General features: G+C 39.9%; 1 protein-coding gene across 1 annotated transcript in view; it reads right to left on the reverse strand.

Annotated features, from left to right (window-relative positions):
* Positions 1-3,479: 3,479 nt before the first annotated feature.
* The window catches only part of LOC121390413 (transmembrane protein 26-like), a 54,649-nt gene continuing 31,605 nt past the window's right edge, over positions 3,480-26,523 (reverse strand). The window contains exons 3-6 of the mRNA XM_041522218.1: positions 14,902-15,070; positions 9,560-9,763; positions 8,523-9,271; positions 3,480-3,689 (exon numbers count right to left, since the gene is read on the reverse strand). Of these exons, the coding sequence (XP_041378152.1) occupies positions 8,765-9,271; positions 9,560-9,763; positions 14,902-15,070 (880 nt within the window). The 3' untranslated portion in view covers positions 3,480-3,689; positions 8,523-8,764. The remainder of the gene's footprint in view (positions 3,690-8,522; positions 9,272-9,559; positions 9,764-14,901; positions 15,071-26,523) is intronic.

Below are 26,523 nucleotides of genomic sequence, written 5' to 3' on the forward strand. Positions count from 1 at the left end.
AAAGATCCCTTGCTACTAATGGAAAAGTGTAGCGGCTTTCATCTCTAAAACTATAATTATGCCAAAATTACCAAATGTTTGACATCCAATAGCACATGATTTAATATATCAATATTCTCTGGTGAGGTCGTTAAACAGAACCAAAACTTTGTTGGTGTAAACAGCAACAGATGCGAGCAGGCACATGTGCAGGGGGAGGTTTCGGGGGTCGAACCCCTTCTCCTGCAAGAGAAAAGATTTTCTTTTTTCATATATTTTCCGGTGGAGCATTACTCAATCCTCCTATAAATTCACAGCGTAGACACACACCCGACCCTCGCTAAAATTCCTGCACACGCGCCTGTGCCCGTTTAGGAGAGTGGTGAGTAAGAGGCTTAGAATGACTGAAAGTTCAGAAAGATAAATTTCTTCAATAATTGAGGTATGTGCCCAGGACAGCGTCATTGAACATTTATTGGATGTCATCACGAAAAGAAAAAAGCCACGAAACAACCCCCCCCCCCCCAAAAAAAAAAAAAAAACACCCCACCAAAAACCCCCACCAAACCCCCAACAAGAACACAATAACCTGAACTGAAACCTGATGAAAAAGAACGGTGTAATGAATTTTATTATCGCATGATTTATAACACACAGCTGTTCAAAACCAACAAAAACTGGGTTGGTGTCTAGATCAGTTGGTAGAACGCTTGTTTGAGATCTATGAGTCAAACGATCGAAACCCGTCAGTGGACCTATTTTCTGATGTCCTAACCAGTGCCCCATGATTGGCATATTAAACTCGTGGTATGTGCTATCCTGTTTCTTAAAAACCGCATATATAAGATCCATTGAAAATGGAAAAATGTAGAGGGTGTCTACATACCAGCATGTCCAAATGTTTGACATGCAATAGGTAAGAAAAACAAGAAGGAAGAAGAAGGAAATGTTTTATTTAACGACACACTCCACACATTTTATTTACGGTTATATGGCGTCAGACATGGTTAAGGACCACACATATTGAGAGGTAACCCGCTGTCGCTACCTCATGGGCTACTCTTTTTTTTTTATATGCACCATCCCACAGACAGGATAGTATATACCACTGGCTTTGGCTTTACCACAGGGCTACGTCCCGCCCCGACATGCAATAGGCGATGATAAATACATCAATGTGCTGTAGTGGTTTCGTTAATGAAAATAATTTTTTTATTCACAACCTCTACCGCTATTGATGCGCCCTTTTTCCGCTTTCTGTACTCGAACATCAACCGCGCCACGCCTTCTATTGATATCAGTTGTGATTATAGTAGCGAGACGTAGCCGAGTGGTAAAGCGTTCGTCTAATGCGTTACAGGTACGGAGGGGGGGGGGGGGGGGGGGGGGGGGGGGGGGGTAATCCGGAAACAATTATAGAAACTTAAAGAAAATTCTCTTAACCGTTTAAGGAGTTTTAGACTATTAACTACTCAGTCTCTCCCCCCCCCCCCCACCAACAAAAAATCCTAGCTACGGCCCTGCATCCAATAGCCGAATATTAATAAATCTAACGTGCTCTAGTGGTATCGTTAAACAAAACAAACCTTTTTTTTATCATAAATATATAACCGCAATGTAATGGCTAACGTTAATGATAACTGAAAATTGTGTTTTTAATTCGCGTGTATGTATTTGCGATCAATATTTTAAAATCCTCCTTCCATGCTTAACACAACACAATATGTATGAACTGTTGCCAAACAACGCTGGATTTTGTTATGGTTTATTGTTAACTCTGGTGGGAATACGCGGTAGAACTGTTAGGTTGATGAAATAATCAAACGCCCTTGGCGATGGCAATAATATGTAAATTTTTTCTTTATATCCAGTTTAAGTTTAAAAGCCACTACCCTAGGCACGAAAGCAATCTGCCTGGGGCACTGGTTGAAATTACATGCAAGGACGGGACTAAGCTCAGCAAGGTCGTGAAGGGTGGTGGGCGGAAGGGGTGCTATCAACAGGTATTACAACTGATATTGCCCCCTCCCCATCTCGTACGTTTATGCCCCCCTCCCCCCTCCCCCCCTGCCTACAACTTGAGGACAAAATAGTACTTTTGTGTCCTACTCCATATAAATGATGATAAAAATCTGGCTTGTGCCCCCACCTCCAACTAGACACCATGCCCCCCTCCACTACAGATTGTATCCCCTGCTCCGCTCCAGATATTATTTTACTGACCTGGGCCCCGTTCCACGAAACGATCTTAGACCTAACATTACTTTAAGCGCATAGCTACCGTATGTACTTAAGTTGATCTTAGGTCTAAGATCGCTTTGTGGAACGGGGCCCTGCAGGGTGGTTTCTCGGTAGAGTGCTCCTCTATGGTGCATGGGTGGTAGGATCAAGCCGCCTTGGAATTTTGTTCATATTATTAGGCCTATTATTATTTAGTTTTTTTAATGAATAGGGCATACGCCAAAGTGAGAGGTGTTCCGAATAAACTCGAATTACAGTCAATGCAAACTTCTTGGCTCTCCTCTTTGTACAAGAATATAATGGGTACACCAGGGAATGAACAAAACATGATGAATTATGATTTACGAATGAAAATTCCACCATATACAAAATCGTCGAGGTGGTCTGAATGGACTATTAATGTGTACCAGAAGATGCACTAATAAAACACAGAGTGAGCCAAGCAAAACGGCGGCAGATTTACAAACAACACACATACTGGTAATTTTATTATGATATACATTCGCCAAATTAGACTTTTAATTCGCATCTGGCGATTTGGCGAACAGCGTGTGAATTAAACGCCGATACACGCATCTAAATCTGGTTTCTATCAAATATGTAACACATTTGCGACTAACACAGATCGACAGAAACCATCCATCTGTTTGTTGTTGATGTTGTTGGGTTTCGTTTTTGTTTGTTTTCTGTGTATTTTTTGTGTGTATTGTTTATTTATTATTTTTATTTATTTATTTAGTATTTTAATTTTTTTGCAACAATTCTGTTTGCGCATGTATCATCATAGAAACCCCCCCCCCCAAACAAACAAAAAAACCAAGAAAAAAGCAACCTATAAGCACCCCCCCCCCCTAAAAAAAAAAAACAACCCAAAAAACCCCACTAAACAATCAAACGCTCTCCCCCAAAAAACCCAACCCAACCCAAAATACGAAAACCCCCACTCAAAAACACCCCCCCCCCAACCCACCCCCCAAACAAATAATAACAAAAATAATAATTAATAAATAATAATAATAATAATAATGATAAAAGATTAAAAAAACAACAATTTTGGTCTGCGTCGGTCGCCGACAGGTTACATATTGTATGGGAATCATTAATTAAGCATCAATGAAGACAAATTCAGCACCACTGCTCTAGACAAACTGGATGCAGTCTCCGGATTTCTCATCCACGGTCTAATCGTTCTACCACGTGCTATCCGTGCAAGACGACGATGATGATCCGTGCAGAACACATTATAAACACGTGTAAAGTACGTTGTATGTTTTTATTTACCTTTCTGACGTTAGCCACAAATCAAGGTGAAGAGAACTGGCGAAGAGCGAACTTAATACACGAATGTTTACACCTCCATGGTTTACGACGTCCATGGTTCAAAGAGAAATCGTGAGATCATCATTGTAAACAGCAGAATATCCACAAATAAAACATCTTTCAGGGGAAATAGTATTGAAAACATCATCCTTGATGATTAGTGCGTATCCAAATACTTTTGTGTCCAAAAAAAGAAGAAAGAGAGAAACAGAGAGACAGTCTCGGGATCTAAAATCATTCAGTCCATATCAAGAGAGAGAGAGAGAGAGAGAGAGAGAGAGAGAGAGAGAGAGAGAGAGAGAGAGAGAGAAGAGAGAGAGAGAGAGAGAGAGAGAGAGAGAGAGAGAGAGCTTAAATAAGGAAATATGATATAAAAAAAATTCTATTATTGTGAGATAATTGAGAAAGCATTAGTCATGGTGTTACCGACCTCTGTGGCGTCGTGATTAGGCCATCGGTCTACAGGCTGGTAGGTACTGGGTTCGGATCCCAGTCGAGGCATGGGATTTTTAATCCAGATACCGACTCCAAACCCTGAGTGAGTGCTCCACAAGGCTCAATGGGTAGGTGTAAACCACTTGCACCGACCAGTGATCCATAACTGGTTCAACAAAGGCCATGGTTTGTGCTATCCTGCCTGTGGGAAGTGCAAATAAAAGATCCCTTGCTGCTAATCGGAAGAGTAGCCCATGTAGTGGCAACAGCGGGTTTCCTCTCAAACTCTGTGTGGTCCTTAACCATATGTCTGACGCCATATAACCGTAAATAAAATGTGTTGAGTGCGTCGTTAAATAAAACATATCTTTCTTTCTTTCTAGTCATGGTGTTTGAAATTCTTATTCTCGACTTTCTTTTTTAACCCAACGCATTTAAAAAACGGATCTCCAACTAGTATTGACAAAAAGAAGAAGAAGAAGAAAAGCCAACCATGGAATTTGGTACGGTAAACTAATGAAGATAATGTAATTTTAAATCAATGAGAAGAAGACATCCTTCACCGGTTTCCAAAATGAGTTTCTTTTTCTGTTTAAGTCAAGCCTAATTGGAATTAATGACAACAAAAAAAGAAAAAAAGAAAAAAGAAAGAAAGATAGAAGAAGAAGAAAACAAAAAACCCTAACTAAAAACACGTTTTTGTTTTCTGTAACGAGATAAAACTAATGTCAGCCTGACACCTATAAATGGTACGAGTAGCCAACTAGTGTTTCCCCCTTCAGGTTTAACCCCTTAACCGCGGTCATACCTATACAGCCCTGTAGAGTGCTTGCATTGTAACCAGAGCCGTAATGGTGCACATACTAGGCACAGGTCTAGAGCGCAACATTTTAGTGGGCGGCAAATTCTTGCCTCCCCTCCCCCCAAAGAAAAAAAAAAGAAGAAGATTTTTTTGTTTGTTTGCATGGAGCACTAAATTACACTTTTCCTATAAATAGGAGAATGGCGATCTACCCTGACTATATACACGAACGCCCGTGCTAAAAGTGTCCAGAGTGTGTATGCCAATATGAGATGGATGGGATGGGAACTCCATTAACGTGCCCGTATCCACTGAAGTTTCAGGCACACCAATCCCGGAGTTATCCTCTGACCTCGCCAGTGGCCAATTCCGGGACGGGAGTTACCCTCTCAATATGGACACTGCATTGAGTGGGTGTATGTTTATGTGTGCACACCTAACATCATCTGTTCTGTAGAGCCATAATTCTCTGCCCTCAAGAGAATAATTAAAAAAAACTACCTTTGCTCAAGAATGGGTGATGATCGACTGTGTGTCCTATCGCCCTTGGCTATTGAATCTAGCCTTACAGTAGTTGGTTTTCAATAGGTCTCTGTCATTGACAAATTTGCCATGAGTCAAGCCAGGCGCAAGTAAAGCTGTGTGTAAAGTGGTTGTTTGTGTATGAAGACAATAAATTAATGTATATGTCAGTATGGTGTTGATTCAATCAGTCATTATATTTTACTACCGTAGACATCATCACGTCAGTGTATGAATACAATATATTAATGTATATGAAAGTATGTTGTTGATTCAGTCGGTCATTATATTCTACTGCTGTAGACACCAGCATGTCAGACCTACCATTTTGCCCACAATATTAAGGTCTTATCTGAAGGGAAGTTATTACCGAGGGGTTTGTTTAAATATCAAATCGATTTTAGCACCACACCAAAAGGTCTTTATATATGTGGACATCTTTATTCAGAGGGTCATTATTTGAGGACTACTGTAGTGCATTGTGCCCAACAGACCTAGCGGTCTACAGCCTTATTATGGTTTTGGGCGCGTGTGGTGTGGGTGTGGGTGTAAACATATAAACTATTTATAATCCTATTTATCAAAACTGATGATGTTCGGTTGATAACGATGCTTACAAAAGTTCAGATGTGATGCAAATGATATATTAAAATATTACTGAACATTACAATTCAGTTTTGCACGTCAAAACATTATAACTGTCTTCTAAACACATGCAACAGAAGTGCGTAACTTTAAAATACTCCAATAAACAAAATATCCATGAAAGGAGCTTATAATCTTTACATTAAATGTTCACTAGAGTGTCATACCTTCCTGTTATTGTTTTACATTTCAAGTTTTGCTCCTTAAATATCTTGCTCCTATTTTTCTTAGTTTATGCGAACTATGCGCCTAGCTAAAATGCTAACTTCGAGCCCTGGACAAGTTTAAAATGTGCTCTAGTTGTGTCGTTAAACAAAACAAACATTTGGACATATCTAAAAGATCATGCAGAAAAATAGTGGTAAAAAACCAGCATGTTGTTGGCACTGTTAGTAAATGCATATGTATGCATAACAGCATGTTGTTGGCACTGTTAGTAAATGCATATGCATGCATTACAGCATGTTGTTGGCACCGTTAGTAAATGCATATGTATGCATAACAGCATGTTGTTGGCACCGTTAGTAAATGCATATGCATGCATTACAGCATGTTGTTGGCATCGTTAAATGCATATGCATGCATTACAGCATGTTCTTGGCACCGTCAGTAAATGCATATGCATTCATAACAACATGTTCTTGGCACTGTTAGTAAATGCATATGCATGCATTAAACAAGAACAACATCAACAAGAGTCCAACACTTGAGATCCAAAAGCATGACGGGGCCTAAACATGCATATTGGTTGGACGCGGCGCGTGTATGCGGTCCGGCTCAAAAAAATAAAAAATAAATAAAAAAAATAAATATAGAAAAAAATAAAGAAAAAATAAAAGAAAAAGGAAAAAAATAAAGAATACAGAAAAGAAAAAGAAATACACTGGTTTCAATGAGGGCGTCAAGACTGGATGCGTGCATCTACAAAATGCATTCCGCCAGCCGCAATGAACCAATTGTATATTGTAGTGTATATTATGCCCCAAACGCAAGCCGCAGGTGCATCATACGCGCCGGATCCAGTCTATGCGAGCATTTAGGCAACAGTCTTGAGAACCACGACCTTGCCGTCTGAACAACAGCTTACCAAATGCTTCGTGTTTAAGTCTTTACTCGAGTCTACACCAAACACCATAAGAAACGCATATTAGTGTGCAATTAGAATGGGTTTACTTGATTACAAACGCTTAATCCTGTGAACTGATAAACCTGCATGTCTACTGAATCTCATGTGCTGATGCTTTCTTTAAAAAAAAAAAGCAAGAAGAAAAAAAAAAGCATCGAAATTATATTTAAGTGGTGTTTTCGTTTTGTGTTCAGTGTATATTTTAATAGTTTATGGTCCTTCAAACTTTCAACTCAGCTCTGGTCAAATCTGCTTATGGACTCGGTCCTCCACTGGAACAACAACAACACTATGTCTTTGACACTGATGCCAGATGCCAGAATTAATTTAAAAAAAGGAAATGTTATCCGCCCGTCCCATGTCCCAGCATTACATACTCCTTAAAACATCCAGTTGAGTCTCATTCCACCAACACTCGTATTTCTTCCCATTTAGTAATACAATATTTTCGTTTTATTCCAAAGAATCAGTTCCACATTCCAATAACTGAATGACAAATGAACAGGTTCAGGCGGATAGCTTTCCTAAACAATACAACCCTGATTAACAATTTACATCCGTATACATGGATGCAGGCAAATCATTTCAATACCAATAGTGAGTCCCTAACAGATGTATGACATAATAAAAAGGGAACGATGAAGAAAAAAGACGATAAACACAGTTGAAACTGTCAACTATTTCACATCCAAGAAGCTGTGGTTCTCTCTTATGCAGTATAATTGCTAGGAGGTCGCGCATTCGTCATTTCAGATTACCGCGTCCAGTGAAATTCACTTTCACAGCCTCGCAGTCGTCTTTCAATACCAATAATATGTCTTTAACAGATGTATGGCGTGATAAAAAAGGGGACGATAATGAAGATAAAGAAGATAAAGAAAGTTCAAACTGTCGAACATCTCACATCTTTGAAGCTGTGGTTCTCTCGTAAGGCCTCACGCAATATTATTAGTACGAGATTCACTTTCGCAGCCTCAGTACCAACAGTGTGTCCTTGACAGTTGTATTTCCTGATTAAAAAGGGAACGATGAAGACAAATAAAATAAAACTAAGATGAAACTGTCGAACATTTCACATCTTTGAGACTGTTATTCTCTTTAGCGGCCTCGATGCAGTGTATTTGTTACGAGGTCACGCATTCATCGACTTCGGATTACCGCGTCCAATGAAATTCACTTTCACAGTCTCGCATGTGTCCATGATAGATGTATGGCGTGATAAAATAAAGGGAACGCCGAAGAAAACAGATGATAAACAAAGTTGAAACTGTCAACCATTTTACATCTTTGAAGCTGTTATTGTTATCGTCGACTTCGAATTACCGCTTCCAATTAGATTCACTTCCACAGCCTCGCAGTCGTATTTTAATACCAACAGTGTGTCCTTACCAGATGTATTTCATGATAAGAAAGGTGAAGATGGAAAAAACCAACAACAACAAAGAAATAGACCAAAAAACCTGTTGAAAACGTCACATTCTCGAAGCCGCCGTTCCCGATTGCGACCTCGACGCAATATAATTGTTACGAGGTCGGGCATTCGTCGTCTAGGGATAACTCTTCCAATGAAATTCACTTCTGCAGCCTCGCAGTCACATTTCAATACCAACTGTGTGTCCTTGATAGATGTATGGCATGATAGAAAAAGGGGACAATGGAGAAAAATATAAACAAAGTTGAAACTGTCGAACATTTCACATTCTCGAAGCCGCCGTTCTCTGTTGCGGCCTCGACGCAGTGTAGTTGTTACGAGGTCGGGCATTCGTCATCTTGGGGTTACCGCGTCCAATGAGATTCACTTTGGCAGCCTCGCAGTCGCGCGCGTCTCTGACTCTCGGGTTCTGCTTGGCCTTGCTGGTCGACTTGGCCTCGAGCTGGACAACACACAGTCTGTACACGAGCAGGAGGATGACGAGAGAATTCTTGGAAGTGAAGAACATGTTGGTGTAGCTGACGATCTTGTGTCTGAAGATGAGGAGAAGTCTCACCACGAGGAACGGGAGGTCCTGGAGGATGATCGAGATGAGGATTCCGTAGATCTCCGGCTTGCAACAGCCGATGTTGTCGTCTGCTTCGTGAGGACTCGGCACTCCCGATTGGTCGCGTCTGGCCTTCGTGGCCGTCAGGACCAATGTAAACTGCAGCAAACTGAGCGTCCAGATGCCGAGGACGATGTAGCACAGGACACGGTTATACTTCACCTGAAAGCAGAATAGTGAAAAAAAAAGTTTAACGACACCACTAGAGCATATTATTTGTTCACAACCGGCTATTGGATGTTAAATATTTTGTAATTTTTACATAGTCTTAGAGGAAACCCGCTACATTTCTTTTTTCAGCAGTAGCAAGGGATTTCTTTTATATATGTTTAATATTGGCTCTGCAATTATTACTAAGGTCTTCTTAAGGTGTATGTGTTGACTGGTAACTTCTATTTATTCGTGTCCCAGATTACGGAATTTGTTCTTGATATAAAGCACTGTACACACCCCGTCTTCGCTAAACGCTTCGTAGAACTCCACAATGTCGGCGGCAGTTCCCACGTACACCAGGAGAAGCTGCGACAACTGGTCGTGTGAGAGGGCGCCTTTAGGGAGGATCCACCGTCCCAGAATGAGCATCAGAAGAAGAAACTGTTCGATGACTCGCAGCCACAGGTCAGACGACAGAGCTAAAGGAATGTTGATCTCTAGCTGAAACACAAATGAAAGGAATGTTAAAATCAGACGGATTCATCGGAGTGGGAAGGGGAGGGGGTAGTAGGTAATTAATACCATACGTTTCGTTTTTGAATCGCGCCCACCAATTCAGTCTGAAGGCTAATTGTATGTTTTGTTTAACGACACCACAAGAGATCACTTATTAATTTATTATCGGTTATTGTTTTGTTTAACGACACCACTAGAGCACATAGATTATTGGATGTTAAATATTTACAAATTCTCACACAGTCTTCGATACTGGCCTCGGTGGCGCAGTGATTAAGCCATCGGACTACAGGCTGGTAGGCACGGTACTGGCTCCCACCCAGAGCGAGTTCTTAAGGGTTCAATGGGTAGGTGTAAGGCCACTATACCCACTTCTCTCCCACTAGCCAACTAACAACTAACCCACTGTCCTGGACAGACAGGCCTAGATAGCTGAGGTGTGTGCCCAGGACAGCGTGCTTGAACCTTAATTGGATATAAGTACGAAAATAAGTTAAAATGAAATGAAACAGTCTTCGATTGAAAAGTTTAAAGTTTGTTTTGCTTAACGACACCACTAGAGCACACTGATTTATTAATCATCGACAATTGGATGTCAGTCATTTGGTAATTGTGACATACAGTCTAAGACAGGATACCCGCTACATTTTTCTATTAGTAGCATGGGATCGTTTATATGCACCATCCCACAGACAAGATAACACATACCACGACCATTGATATACCAGTCGTGGTGCACTAGCTGGAACGATAAATACCCCAATGGGCCCACCGACGGGGATCGAACACAGACCAACCGCGCATCAAGTGCGCGCTTTACCACTAGGCTATGTCCCGCCCGTCTTCGATTGAAGTTTGTATGTTGAACGACACCACTAGAGCACACTTGTTAATTTATCAAAGATTTACCGCCGGTGGTTGGATGTCCCACATTGGATAATTCTCACACACGGTCTTTAGATAAATGTTATTTTGTTTACTGACACCTCTAGAGCACACTTGTTAATTTATCAAAGATTTACCGCCGGTGGTTGGATGTCCCACATTGGATAATTCTCACACACGGTCTTTAGATAAATGTTATTTTGTTTACTGACACCACTAGAGCACATTTATTATTATATGTCAAATATTTGGTAATTCTGACACAGTCTTCAGTTAAAGTTTGTTTTGTTTGACGATATCACTAGAGAACATTGATTAATTTATCATCGGCTACTGGATGTCAAACATTTGGTAATTCTTAGAGGAAACAGTCATTTTTTTTTTTTTTTTAGATTAGCAGCAAGGGTCGTTTACATGCACTTTTTCATAGATAGGACAACACATACCACGACCTGTGATATACCAGTCGTGTAGCACTCGTATGGACGGTAAAACCTCAATCCGAGGGGTACACAGTTAATAGCCAAGGGAGCAACACAAACAGAATGTTTGGGGTGTTTTTTATTTTAAAAAACAACCCCCCCCCCCCCCCCCCCCCCCCCCCCGATTTGGGCGATATTAAAAGTTTCAAAATATAAATTAAATACATAAAAAAATACTCGTAGACGCATCCTTTTGGTACTAAGGCATTTCAGCTAAGTGTCCGGACCAGCGGTTCTATTCATTATGAAAAAAATATTTCTCACGGTTTCTAATGCAAACGCCATTTTATTAGCAAATGTGCTTAATTTGAAACATTTGCGCTTGGCTGCATTTTGTGGGATTGTTTCGTATCAGTTGTCGCCCTTTGGGAGATCGTTTCCTCTGCATACCACACTTTTTGCACTCGGGCTTCCCCGCAGAAATAATCATGGCAACACAAATTAACTAATTTGATTTCGCTGTACCACTGAGTTTTATGGTGTTAGTAGATCATGGAGGATTGAAGCATGAAAAAATAAATATAATAAGGGCAGTCCATTAAAATTAAAGGGACATACCCTAGTTTTTAAACACTCAGGCATATTTTTGACTATTAGAGCCGTTTTTGATAACTGAAATCATACTTTACTTAGATTTTATTGTTTAGATTATCCATTTCAGTTTTTGGTCATCCTGGTGTTTGTAATATCACAAAATGCACGTGCGTCTGAGAAGCAACAGTCGAGGTTTAGTCTATTTTAGATGGTATTTCACCATTTGAAAGTCACAGACTCATGTTTCACTCAATTGTAACTTTATCCAAATGAGTTACAGGTTTATGGATTAACTAAACTAAGTGTTAATTTTAGCAGGTTGAAACTAGGGTCAGTCCCTTTAATGGAAGTTCGGAAATGATTCGGTATTTTAAAACTGCATTTTGTGTTCATGTATACTCCCTAAATAAACAAAATACTTAACGACTCCACAAGCAATGACTAATTTCATTTTGTGTTTATGTATACTCCCTAAATAAACAAAATACTGACCACTCCACAAGCAATGACTAATTTCATTTTGTGTTCATGTATACTCCCTAAATAAACAAAATACTGACCACTCCACAAGCAATGACTAATTTCATTTTGTGTTTATGTATACTCCCTAAATAAACAAAATACTGACCACTCCACAAGCAATGACTAATTTCATTTTGTGTTTATGTATACTCCCTAAATAAACAAAATACTGACCACTCCACAAGCAATGACTAATTTCATTTTGTGTTTATGTATACTCCCTAAATAAACAAAATACTGACCACTCCACAAGCAATGACTAATTTTATTTTGTGTTTATGTATACTCCCTAAATAAACAAAATACTTAACGACTCCACAAGCAATGACTAATTTTATTTTGTGTTCATGTATACTCCCTAAATAAACAAAATACTTAACGACTCCACAAGCAATGACTAATTTCATTTTGTGTTCATGTATACTCCCTAAATAAACAAAATACTGAACCACTCCACAAGCAATGACTAATTTCATGTTGTGTTCATGTATACTCCCTAAATAAACAAAATATTGAACGACTCCACAAGCAATGACTAATTTCATTTTATTTCAACTTGTATCCAATTAAGGTTCAAGCACGCCGTCCTGGGCACACACCTCAGCTATCTGTGCTCTCTGTCCAAGACAGTGGGTTAGTTGCTACTGGTTAGTGAGAGAGAAGAGGGTGTAGTGGTCTTACACCTACCCATTGAGTCGTTAAAACCCGCTCTGGGTGGGAGCCACCCCCAATCCCCAGTTACAAGGCGATCTAAATATGGATTTGAATTAACATTATTATTTTTGACTCCGACACTTCACAAGAACGAAGCTTATAGTTCTCCATGTTAAAAAAATCCTTTAATACGACTAGAGTTGATTAAATAAAGTTTGTTTTGTTTAACGATACCACTAGAGCACATTGAGTTATTAATCATCGGGTATTGGATGCCTAATTATAACATCATATGAAACCCGAAACATTTTTCCATTAGCAGCATGGTATTTTTTATATGCACTTTCCTACAGGCAGGACAACACATACCAAGGCATTTGACCAGTTGTGGTGCACTGGTTGGAGCGAGAAAACCCCAATCAGTCGAATGGATCCACCGAAGTCGATCGATCATGTGACGCAAGCACCTCGGGCGAGCTTTCAACCGACTGAGCTAAATCCCGCCCCAGATAGAAAGAGAAAGAAAGAAATGTTTTATTTAACGACGCACTCAACACATTTTATTTACGGTTATATGGCGTCAGACATATGGTTAAGGACCACACAGATATTGAGAGAGGAAACCCGCTGTCGCCACATCATGAGCTACTCTTTTCGATCTGCAGCAAGGGATCTTTTATATGCACCATCCCATAGACAGGGTAGTACATACCACGGCCTTTGCTATACCAGCAGTGGTGCACTGGCTGGAACGAGAAATAGTCCAATGGGCACACTGATGGGGATCGATCCCACACCGACCGCGCATCGAGCGAGCGCTGTACCACTGGGCTACGTCCCGCCCCAGATAGAAAGAGAGACAGACATTAAGAGTGACAGAAAGAAAGAAAGAAATGTTTTATTTAACGACGCACTCAACACATTTTATTTACGGTTTTATGGCGTCAGACATACGGTTAAGGACCACACAGATTTTGACAGGAAACCCGCTGTCGCCACTTCATGGGCTACTCTTTCTGATTAGCAGTAAGGGATCTTTTATTTGCGCTTCCCACAGGCAGGATAACACAAACCATGGCCTTTGTTGAACCAGTTATGGATCATCGGTCGGTGCAAGTGGTTTACACCTACCCATTGAGCCTTGCAGAGCACTCACTCAGGGTTTGGAGTCGGTATATGGATTAAAAATCTCATGCCTCGACTGGGATCCGAACCCAGTACCTACCAGCCTGTTGTCCGATGGCCTAACCACGTAGCCACCGTTAAGAGTGACAGACACACCTTCAAAAAATGGCTACGCACCTCATTCACCTGCTTGAATTGGACTGACAAATTATAACGAAAGGTTTGATAGGTTTATATCTTGTGTTTCTAACGTCTGCTATCACCTGCATTTGCTACACATACATAAACAATTTAATGCGAGGTACATTCCTGTTGTCATTCGGTACGTCTTAAGCTGCGTTCTAACAGTTGAACTTGATGTAACGATTTGCAATATGCACGAAGGTTCGAGGTGCAGGTCTATAATTCAACAAGAGGGGCGAAGACGTCTTAGATTAAAAAAAAATTCTTTTGACATGTTTGAATTATATATTTCTGAGCATTATGAAGTATTAAAAATGGAAATGTTGTTAACAATGTGTGTGTATGTGTGTGTGTGCGTACGTGCCTGCGTGAGACAGAGAGAGAGAGAGAGAGAGAGAGAGAGAGAGAGAGAGAGAGAGAGAGAGAGAGAGAGAGAGAGAGAGAGAGAGAGAGAGAGTAGCAAAGAATCTGACATTACCATAAGTTTCCTGGGGTTAATAAATTACATGTATATTAAAAGAGAATCTGTACTTTGTCCTGGGCAGAAAAGCATATAAACGGACCGGAGAATTACAGAGTCCATCGAGGACGACCGATAGCGCGGCCCATCGTACGCTTCCCCCTTTATGCATTGAAAGTGATATTTTCTCCTCAATACGCCCCTACCCGCACCACCGAATCCGCCCCGACATGCTAGAACAGGTTTAATGACAGGTTGATTGATAACTAAACACTCACACCTAGCTGGTCGATGGCGATGCTTAGATCCTCCGCTGTTTCGTTTTCGCGCCATAAGGTGGCGTTGATGTTCTCTTTGAGCGCTATCCTCGACTCCATCTCGTGCAATTCCAGGAACCAGATGGCTGGCACCACACTAGCCAGGTAGAAGAAAACGCTGGGACAAAACCTGAGAAAAAAACAAGACACGGCTATGAGATATTGCAGAACTGATCAGATGACTAGAAAGTTGACAAGCAATTCATATTAACAAGTTTAGAAATCTATCAGACCTAAAATAGACGAGCCAGCCATAACTTACTATTGTTAGCAGTGTTACTCCAACAGCGCATATAAAGCAGTTGCTTAGATGCTAAGCGCATGTACATGCTATTTGGTAAGGCGGGGCGCGGGCGATGACATGGGACAGAGAAGTTCGCGGTAGTCAGGTGATTAAAATCTGTCAGTTGATAGCACTAGGCACAAATATAAACAAACAACTTTTAAATAAAAACTTTCACCGTAGGACGGTTAATTAAAAAAGAAAGAAAGAAAGAAAGAAAGAAAGAAAAAAAAAACCCTCATAAAAACACAAAAGAAATACGCACAAAAACCAAAACCCCCCCCACAAAACTATAAACAAAATACCACCCCCTCCAAGAAAAAAAAAAAGCAACAAAAAAGGAAACCCTAAAAACAAACTAGAACAAAAACAAAACACAACAAATCAAATCTTACAAGCAAAAAACCCAAAACAAAACCCAATAACAACAAAACAAACAAAAACAAAAACAGATATTGCAGGTCGAGGACTTTGTAATATCGAGAGAGAGAGAGAGAGAGAGAGAGAGAGAGAGAGAGAGAGAGAGAGAGAGAGAGAGAGAGAGAGAGAGAGAGAGAGAGAGAGAGAGAGAGATGAGTAGATTAGAAAATGATATAACGAGAAAATAAATGAAATAACGAATTACCAAAATATTGCAGTTAGAAAGCAAAACGGATACAAAACACACACATGGCACCATTCCGCTTGGTTACAGAATGCCAATAACTACTGATGAAAGCGCAGTGGCACTAACATCAAACACACGGAACTGTAAGATAACACAGTTATATTTGCATTTCAAAAGCCCTACAATGATCTTGCATTGTTATAACAACCTCTCAGAATAAACTATAAACATGGTATTAGTTTCCTCAAAAATCAAATCATGAAAATGATCTTTGTTCTGGCTGTTATGGGATTTTCCAGTGTCAGTTCTGTTCCATCGCGGTTCCCAATTATTAAATTGCTTCCGATCAACTGAACGGCGGCTGGCTTGTTACATTAGGGAACGGTGTCGAGTAATAGGCTACTGAAGGCAAACTGAACCAGTTCGTTTATTTATACTTACTTTAGGGTTTATTAGGTTATGGCACGCAGTTCTGGGTCAAAACTTCAGCTATCTGGACTGTCTGTCCAGGACAGTGGGTCAGTGGTTTGTGAGAGAGATATTCGGTGTGGGGGAAGGTTCAATGCATGCTGTTCTGGGCACATACCTCAGCCCTGCCCAGACAGACCTGGTAACTGAGGTGTGTGCCCAGGACAGCGTGCTTGAACCTTAATTGGACAGATGCGCGAAATTAAGTATAAAAAAAATGAATGAAGGAAATATTTTGTTGGAATCAGAACTGATTTGACCGTTAGGTTAAGGTAGTGTTGAAAGGACAACTCTTATAATTGTAGTGTATAAAACGGGTCGATTCCCGAATATAGAACTGAATGCCATATCATGTAGTGTGTTGCGTGCGTACTAAGGTTTAATGGGAATTGCTTCCGTTTTCGGACACTCCGAAGGAAGGAATGGTATTATTTTCAACTCTAGTAGGCGAACTTGATATATATATATATATCCACACCACAAGACGAATGACGTCACAGCGGCTATTTTCTACAAAATTAGAACTTTATTTCCTCGGTTTAATTGCTATATAGGATAATATCCGTATTTCCGGCTATGCTATAAAAAGAACAATAGTCGTGAAACACCTAAAGACTGATTGGGCGAGACGTAGCCCAGTGGTAAAGCGCTCGCTTGATGCGCGGTCGGTCTAGGATCGATCCCAGTCGGTGGGCCCATTGGGCTATTTCTCGTTCCAGCCAGTGCACCACGAAAAGCTGTGGTATGTGCTATCCTGTCTGTGCATATAAAAGAACCCTTGCCGCTAATCGAAAATAGTAGCCCATGAAGTGGCGACAGCGGGTTTCCTATCTCAATATATGTGTGGTCCATAACCATATGTCTGACGCCATATAACCGTAAATAAAATGTATTGAGCGCGTCGTTAAATAAAACATTTCCTTCCTTCCTTGCCAAAGACTGATTGGACAAATTGAAACCTGCATATGACAGAACAGCGCTACCGGCCTCGGTGGTGTAGTGTTTAAGCCATCGGACTCAAGACTGGCAGGTACTGGGTTCGCAGCCCGGTACCTGCTTCCACTCAGAGCGAGGTCTAACGACTCCGTGGGTATGTGGTGTAAGTCCACTACACCGACGTTTCTCTCACAAACCACTGACAACTAACTCACTGTCCTGGACAGTCAGCCCAGAAAGCTGAGGTGTGTGTGCCCAGGAAGGCATGCTTGAACGTTAATTGGATATAAACACGAAAATAACTGCAAATGAAATGAGAACAGCGCTTCGAGTTTCACAACCCACTTCTATTAAAACCGTTCCTTTCATTTCAATTATATCCAATTAAGGTTCAAGCACGCTGTCCTGGGCACACACACACCTCAGCCATCTGGGCTGTCTGTCCAGGACAGTAAGTTAGTTGTGAGAGAGAGGGTGTAGTGGCCTTACACCTACCCATCAAGTCGTTAAAACTCGCTCTAGATGGGAGCCGGTACCGGGCTCCGAACCCTGTACCTACCAGTCATTATAATTACGGATGGCGTGTTTAACCAAACGACACCACAGTCAGAGTACCGAGGCCGGTAGTTTTTAAAACCGTTAACAAATCCCGCGAAAATAACAGACGTGATTTCTCTACGAAAATAATTACACGGAAACTAGCTCCCACACCCTCTTATCAGAGATGTCGCGCTATAGCCCAGATCACGTCGAGATAATAAACACACAGACGCGTGGAGAGCTCCATTACTCGCTGTCAGTGTTTTGTAACTGGAGAAAATAACCAAATTAATATAATTTAGCAGTTGATATTTTGGAAAGTCACGAGGAAATGAAGGGTTGCTTACTCAGCCTCGAGATGAAACGCCGCCGTGACATCATAATTGGCCGTTTATGACGAAGAGCCATGCCATTTCCCTGATGTCCGTTTAATTGGTAACGAGTTACATTTTCCTCTTTTTTTTTAATTATAGGCAGCTCCGTGAGAAATGCGTACTGGATACATGTGTTCGAGCATTTGGTCACGGCATGCGCATATATTAAATAACATATCTCTACATGGCGCTGTATATTTAATGCCATATATAATTCCATGTTAGGTAAGTAACGAGGCGATTTCGCTTTTTGAAATATGAAGATGGAGGAATACATGGATGGATGGACGCATTAATTTCCATCAACCTGGCGGTAGATTTCTGGCGCAAGGTTGCAAAGCGTACTCTTCTTTAGATGGGAGTTGGGGGTGGTTTTTATTTATTTATTTATTTATTTATTTATTTATTTATTCAGAAACGATTAATATTCACCTTCCTTATCCAAGGGGCGGGATATAGCCCAGTCCGTAGAGCGCTCGCTTACTCCCCTGCTATTCTCCTTGTTTCTTAACGATATAGAAGATACATTTAAAAGGGATGACTGCCATGGCATCGGTATAAATGAAATGTTCAGTGATTTCTTAATATATACGTCAGTTGTTCTCTTTGTTTTTTTTTTTTTTTTTTTTTTTTTTTTTTTTTTTTTTTCTCTTTGTTTTACTTTATGCCGATGACACGGTACTCCTTGCAGATAATTATCAAGATATACAAAAATCACTAAATGTTTTTTATTCTTATTGCACGAAATGGAAATTAACAGTAAATTATAAGAAGACAAAAGTTTTAATTTTTAATGGCAATAAGAACGATTGTAAGAAAGTATTTTATCTTGGAAATACGAAGCTTGATAATGTAGAAAGTTACAAATATCTTGGTATTATATTCCACAAGAAACGTGTTATATACACAGGCACAAAAGGCTATCTACTTTGTTCTAAGACAAGGCAGGTATTATAATATTTCCATACAGTGTCAGCTTAAATTATTTGATTGCATGGTTTTACCAGTCCTTTTATATGGTATTGAAATTTGGGGTTTTGAAACTCTGTCATTAATGGAAAAATTATGTAACCAGTTTTTAAAATTGTTATTACCTGTTGGGAATTCAACACCATTGTACAGCTATATGGAGAACTTGGGCGTTATCCAGTTTATATCACTGTAAAATTAAGAATGCATTTTTTCTGGTATCGATTAATCAATGGAAAACAGTCCAAGTTATCATTACTAGTCTATAAATTATTACTAAATGATGTGAACAATAATGTTTTTCATCACAAATGGATTATGTTTGTAAAATCAATTTTAGATATTGGTTGTACATATATATGGTACTCACAGTGCAATGGTATTACTAGTTGTTCCTTGTTGAAAATATCTATTTCCACAAGGCTTACTGATCAATACTTACAATCATGGTACACTCACGTTAATAACTCATCCAAAGCTTCAAATTATAAATTATAAAAAAAATACTGTTACATTTGAGACATATCTTACACTTATAGAGAAAAAACACTGGTGTCCATTATTACGATTCAGATTTCAAATCATAATCTTCCTATTGAAACTGGCAGATGGAAAAATGTATCACTAAACAATCGAATATGTCCATTATGTAAAAATTACGACATCGGAGATGAGTTTCATTATATATTTACATGCATGTTTTTTAAGAATGAAAGAAATCGTTATTTACCCGCTTTCTGTCAATCAAAACCAAATATATATAAATTTTATAAATTATTTAACTAAAAAAAAGCTGGTTTCCTTAGAAAACTTTCTATATTTTGTAACTTAGTTATGAATACTAGATGATTTTCTGTGTGTGTTTTTTTTTTAATGTACGTTATTGTACTTTCACCATCTTGTCACAATGTATTAATTGTTATATGTAAACATGTCCTCATATGCCGTAGACTACGGCCTGAGTGTAAATAAAGTTCCCTTCAATCGTAGGATCGAACATCTCAGTTGAGCCGTAGTCTGATTGTTTTTCCCCGTCCCACACAGTGCCATATGGCATGTGCTGTCCTGCCATTGGGAAAGTCCATATAAAAGATCCTTTGCTGCTAATGAATAGCGTGTTTCCTGTGATGACTACTTTAGAATTGCCAAATGTTTCACATCCAGTTGACGATGGTTTATTTAATCATTATGCTCTAGTGGTTTCTTGAAACAAAACTAAAGTTTAACAGGATGGCAGCCTTTCCGGGATGAGAACCTAGTACACAGATATTTAAAGTCAATCGCTTAAAGGGGCTATTTTCTGTTTTCGGCGATCGTTAAAATGTTCTTGACCAACAGAGACGTTTTAACGACTGTAATTACATATTAAAAATAAAATAATATAAATAAAATTGTAGTGGTTGTATATTAAACATATTTCTAATGTCGTTAAGTTTGCACTAGGTAGTATGTACAAAATTATTCGGATACCAAATCCAGTTTGAGCTACAGTAAAGTACTCTTATAACGAACCGGAAGGGACCGTGGTAGTTGGTTCGTTATAGCAGTAGTTCGTTATACACATTAGCATAAGTTGGTTATTAATATAATTAATGTATAGGGAGATAAAACAGGACTTTCAGATCAATTCGTTCTATGCAGTAATTCCTTCTAAGCATGCTCGTTATAAGTGTACTTTACTGTATTTACAAATATGTGGACTACCAGAAACACATCGAATATACAGACACTGATATTCTAAACAAGAATATATATATATATATATATATATATATATATATATATATATATATATATATACATATATACACACATACATACACATACACATACACACACACACACACACACACACACATATATATATATATATATATATATATATATATATATATATATATATATATACACACACACACACACACATGTATATATAATATGTAATACTAGTCGTTACAGAATTTTATTAATGGAGGCATCTTACAATGCAGCAAACTTAGTATAGTGCCTTTAACGTACTAAATAGTTTGTACCTAACTCTGTGAACCATTTTAACTTTCTATTTTTTACGTGGAGGTAAATTAGCAAGTCAGGAAAAGTTAGATGTGTCTTTAGCTGATGGGTTCTAGTACCTGCTCTGACACTTGGAAATAAATAGCTGGCTAGGATTTCAGAGATGTAGTCATTAACTGAGCAACACAATATGTCGAACAAATTCCCGAACGACCTATTACAGCATGCACTTCCTGAAAATAGTTCTATTAGCAACATACATACTGATGGAAAGAAATAAGGGAGCACGTGATATTTGATAACACATTTTATTCCCTGTTCGTGTAGATATGCTTGTATAAAAACACGGGATGGGTGCATTGTAGCCTAGTGTTAAAGCACTCGCCTGATACGCGGTCGGCCTCGGATCGATCCCCGTCGGTGAGCCCATTGGGCTATTTCTCATTCCAGCCAGTGCTCCACAACTAGTATATCAAAGGCCGCGGTATATGCTATCCTGTCTGTGGGATGGTGCATATAAAAGATATTAATGGAAAACATATTTTGCGGATTAATGGAAAAAATATTTTGCTGATTAGCAGATGTTTGACATCCAATAGCCGATGATTAATCAATCAATGTGTTCTAGTGGTGTCGTTAAACAAATACCCCCCCCCCCCCTTCCCCCCCCCAAATTAATCAAAACAATTAAAAAAACCCCATTTCGTTTCTTTTTGACAGGGTTGACAGTGGTCGGCTGATTGTTTTTCTTTTGTGAAGGAAAGTGACCTTTTATAACAAATGTTAGTGTAATTTGGAATCACCTGCTTCGATTTTTAAAGAGTGTACTATGAGACAACTGTGTGCGGGTTTCCTCTCTAAGACTATATGTCAACATTACAAAATGGTTGACATCCAATAGTCGATGATTAATATATCAATGTGCTCTAGTGGTGTTATTAAACAAAAAGAAAACAATTAACTGTATAAAATACAGCGATGCCGTGTGAGATTGGATGTGGGGTGACTCCCGGTAACTCCGTTAACGTCCTGATACTGTGGTAGAGGAGTTTGGATGCAGTCAGTATTTGCTGTTACTGCTGTCACAATGGTACAATTTCAACTTTGTAACAATACAGTTTATATATTTATTTTTTACACGTACAGTACGAATTAGTTCATTGCAAATCTGACGTGTGCCATATAATTATTAACATGGTTACCCGTTAGTTGAAGACCTGCCAATCAGACCAATTAGTGTCATGCAATAATAGTATTTTTTTCGAGCAATCAAAAACACACTGTATTTTAATTGTTGCCTCGAGTTTATTGCAAGGAAGCTTTAACGGGCAGGGCCGGATTTAGACCGTGGGGGTCCAGGGCAGGGGCCCGGGGCACTTCAGGTTCGGGGGTCCCTCAACATAGAAATTAAATTACATGACAAATAAAAAATTAACTAATTTTATAATTATTACATTTTTTATAAAGGAAGTCCTTAGTCGAGGAGAGGGGGGCACTGACGGGTGGCGGCGGCGGGACAATTGCCCCCTTTATCCCCTTATAAATCCGGCACTGTTAACGGGTATACCATGACGACTAAATATCACGGTATGGATACGTGTTTAGTATGTGTCTTATAAAAAAGTGTCCGTTATCAATGAACGGCAAACTCGAAAAAAACAGGTTCTGATCACATGCCTTTAAGTTATCTGGCTTCTCGCTACAGCCAGTGCACCACGACTGGTATCTCAAAGGCCGTGGTATGTGCTATCATGTCTATGAGATGGTGCATATAAAATACCCCTTGCTGCTAATCGAAAAGAGTAGCCCATGAAGTGGCGACAGCGAGTTTTCTCTCTCAATATATGTGTGGTCCTTAACCATATGTCCGACGCCATATAACCGTAAATAAAATGTGTTGAGCGCGTCGTTAAATAAAACATTTCGTTCCTTAAGTTCTCTGGCAAAACACAAATTCCATTAGGAGATCCGAGTGACATTACTATAACCAAGAGTTTTGTTTCATAATCATAACTTATTGTTACATGCTGGAGTTAGAAATAACAACCCACAATCCACGTTGTGACTTGTTATTCATTTATTTCAATACGCCACAAATATGAAAACAAAATCGTTACATGACATTACTATAATTATAGTTTACGTGTTCCTGTACTTCTGTCCCTCAGTATACGTGGGAAAAGCAACCCCGCAACACGTGTTTTTAAAGGTATGCTGAGGTAATGTTTTAACAATATACTTGAGAGTATTTGTGTTGACACGAAGGGTTTGGCTAAAAAACATTAAAAAAATCCACTTCACGTGGTTTAGAAAATGTGCAATGCTGTTGGTACACTGTTTTAACGGTGCAGCGGTTTAGAGCCAAGCCGTTTGTACTTAAAGCACGTAAAGCGATCCCGTATTTTCCGTTACTCCACGAACATCAGGAATAAAAGGGCCAATATTAGTATAACGAAACACGGCATATTGTTCAAGCAGCGGCGGTTACACGCAATAACACATTGCAGATGTGATACATGGAGTCCGTCGTAACCATATTAATAATAGGGGCGGAGCATATCCACATTTATGAGCGGGAGGGGTCACTGGGTTAGAGCTCTGCCAATTGCTTATATTTGGATGACTACAAATGTAATTCCACTGGCGTAGGAAGCGGGGGGGGGGGGGGGGGGGGGGGGGGGGGGGTGAGTGAGGCATGTGCCCCCCACTTTTCAGATATTTTGCTTTATTATAATAGTGTAAAAGTGTGTAAATATAAAAGTGTGCCCCCTCCCACATATTTTGGCACCTTCCTACGCCGTAGATTCTGGCGAAAAAACAACAACAACAAGTAACAATTGTTTTTGGGATGAAGATTAGAAATAAATGGAAAAGTACAACCCCCATCTGCCAGTTCATCAGCAGGTCATCATTTGGTGCAGGATGTTAGAGAAGAAATCACAGACAGGGCAGCACACATCATGGTCTTATTGACAGTATATCGTGTAAACATAGTTACGCAGTACATACAGTGGAGTTAAAACACCAATTGTTCACTTTCCGGACACAAATCTCAAATTTGGCGCAAAATTGCCTCATGGTACACTGTTTGAAAACCCACCGAGATTCATTATGAGTCTCAGTCAAGATGTCTGCCATTTCGGTATTGAATTTGTCGAAATTATTATCTCCTAAAACCAATTACGCGAAAGGAATCTGATTATGGACATATATTGTTCTTTACTTGAGAGGCGGTACGAGGACGCGAACCCAGTACCTACCGACCGTAAGTCTGATGATTTAACCACGACACCACAGAGACCGGTCAATTCAAATTACACAAACATTCCTTATAAAAGATCACTTTCTTTAAAAGCCAGCCGACCACAATATTACATCAACGCCATTAAAAAGAAACAAAATGTTAAAGTTTGTTTTGTTTAACGAAACCACTATGCACTTCCCACAGGCAGGACAGCACATACCACGGCATTTGATATACCAGTCGTGGTGCACTGGCTGGAACGGGTAATATCTCAGTGGGCCCGCCGACGGGAATCGATCCTAGAAGATCACGCATAAGGCGAGCGCTTTACCATTGGGCTACGTCCCACCTCTATGCCCAGCCCCAATTTCTTTTGTTAAGGTTTTGTTTTTGTTTAACGAGACCACTAGAGCACATAGATTTATTAATCGTCGGCTATTGGATGTGAAACATTTGGAAATTGTTTACAAGTAGTCTTATAAGAAACCCGCTACATAAGCAGCAATGGATCTTTTATATGCACTTTCATACAGACAAGCGTTAAACCACGGGAAACCTTTTGGGCATCCCGTCATTGGGCCCACTGGAATATGTATAGTCCCAGCCAGTGCACTACGGCTGGTATATTAAAGACCGTGGTATGTACTATCCTGTTTCTGGAATGATGCATATAAAAGATCCCTTGCCACGAATGGAAACTATAGCGGGTTTCCTCTCTAAGAATATATGTCAAAATTATCAAATGTTAGACATCAAATATCCGATGATTATTAAATCAATGTGCTCTAATGATATCGTTAAACAAAACAAAATTTAAACCTTCCTTTTGGGCACGTTTAAAGTTCGGAAGAGGGTGTTCGCATCCACAGCACCCTCCCGTGGATCCGCACCTGACTAAGAAAGTGTTTGGCTCAGAATCACGAAGGTGTCAAAGTCTGCTTATGCGATATCAGTCAGGTCGTTACAAGGTGTTAGGAAAGTACTTACAAACCAGAATAATACATAATGACGAAACGCGTCAGTAACCAGAACACATTAAGTGATATCGCTCTAGTGCATTTAGTTTTTTCCCGTTCTAACTAATGCTTCACGGCTGGTATATCAAACGATGTTTTATTGGCTATTACATGCAACTGATCTTCCATAATTCCACAAACATTATATAACCTTGTAAATAACATGTTAACATTAAAAGGTGATATTTATGTTAATAATCATAGGGCAAAACATTTACAGACTTAGTCACTATATGCCTGTCTGCCTACCAGCTTGCCTATCTGATTATATATAGATATATATCTTAGTATTTATCCGATTTATACAGGAGAAACTTCGCGACCTAGAAACTTGGCTGGTTTGACAAGAATCTTGTTTGTTCAGTGTCCGGTTTGGTCAGATTTCACTGTATGAGTGACCTAGAAACTTGACTGGTTTTGACTGTTCACACACACAACACACACACCCACACACACACCACCCACACACACACACACAGAGAGACACACAGAGAGAGAGAGAGAGGAGAGAATTGAAAAAGAAAAAGAGGAGAGGGGAAGGGGAAGGGAAAGGGGGTGGGAGAGAGAGAGGAGGGAGAATAGGAAAGAGATGGGAGGAGAGTGGAAGGGGGAGAAAAGAGGAGAGAGAAGAGGGATGGGAAGCAGGAGGAGAAAGGGAAAGGGGGAAGGGGGGAGGGGGGAAAAAGGAGGATGGAAGAGGAGAGAGAGGGAGCGGAAAGGGGGAAAGAAGGGAAGAAAGGAGGGGAGGGGAAAAAAAGGATGAGGGGGGAAAGGGGAAGGGGAAAAGAAAAGAGAGAAAGGGAGGAGGGAGAAGAGGGAAGAGGGAAAAGGGAGGAGAGGAAGGGGGGGAGGGGGGAAAAGGAGAGGGGGGGAGAAAGAGAATGGGAGAGGAGGGGGAGGAAAAAGAGGGGGAGAGGGGGGAGCGGGAGGGAGAAGAAAAGAGGGGGAAGGGAAAAGGAAGAAAAAGAGGAAAAAAAGGGAAAAAAAGGAAAAGGAGGGGAAGAGGGGAAGGGAGGAGGAAAAGGGGAAAAAAGGGAAGGGAGGAGGAAGAAAAAAAGGAAGGGGAAGGAAGGAGAAGGAGGAAGAGGGATAAGGGAGAGGGATGGGAGAGGGGAGAAAGGAAAAAGGAAAGG

Source organism: Gigantopelta aegis, chromosome 15 (assembly GCF_016097555.1).
Source record: "Gigantopelta aegis isolate Gae_Host chromosome 15, Gae_host_genome, whole genome shotgun sequence".
Taxonomy (NCBI): Eukaryota; Metazoa; Mollusca; class Gastropoda; order Neomphalida; family Peltospiridae; genus Gigantopelta; species Gigantopelta aegis.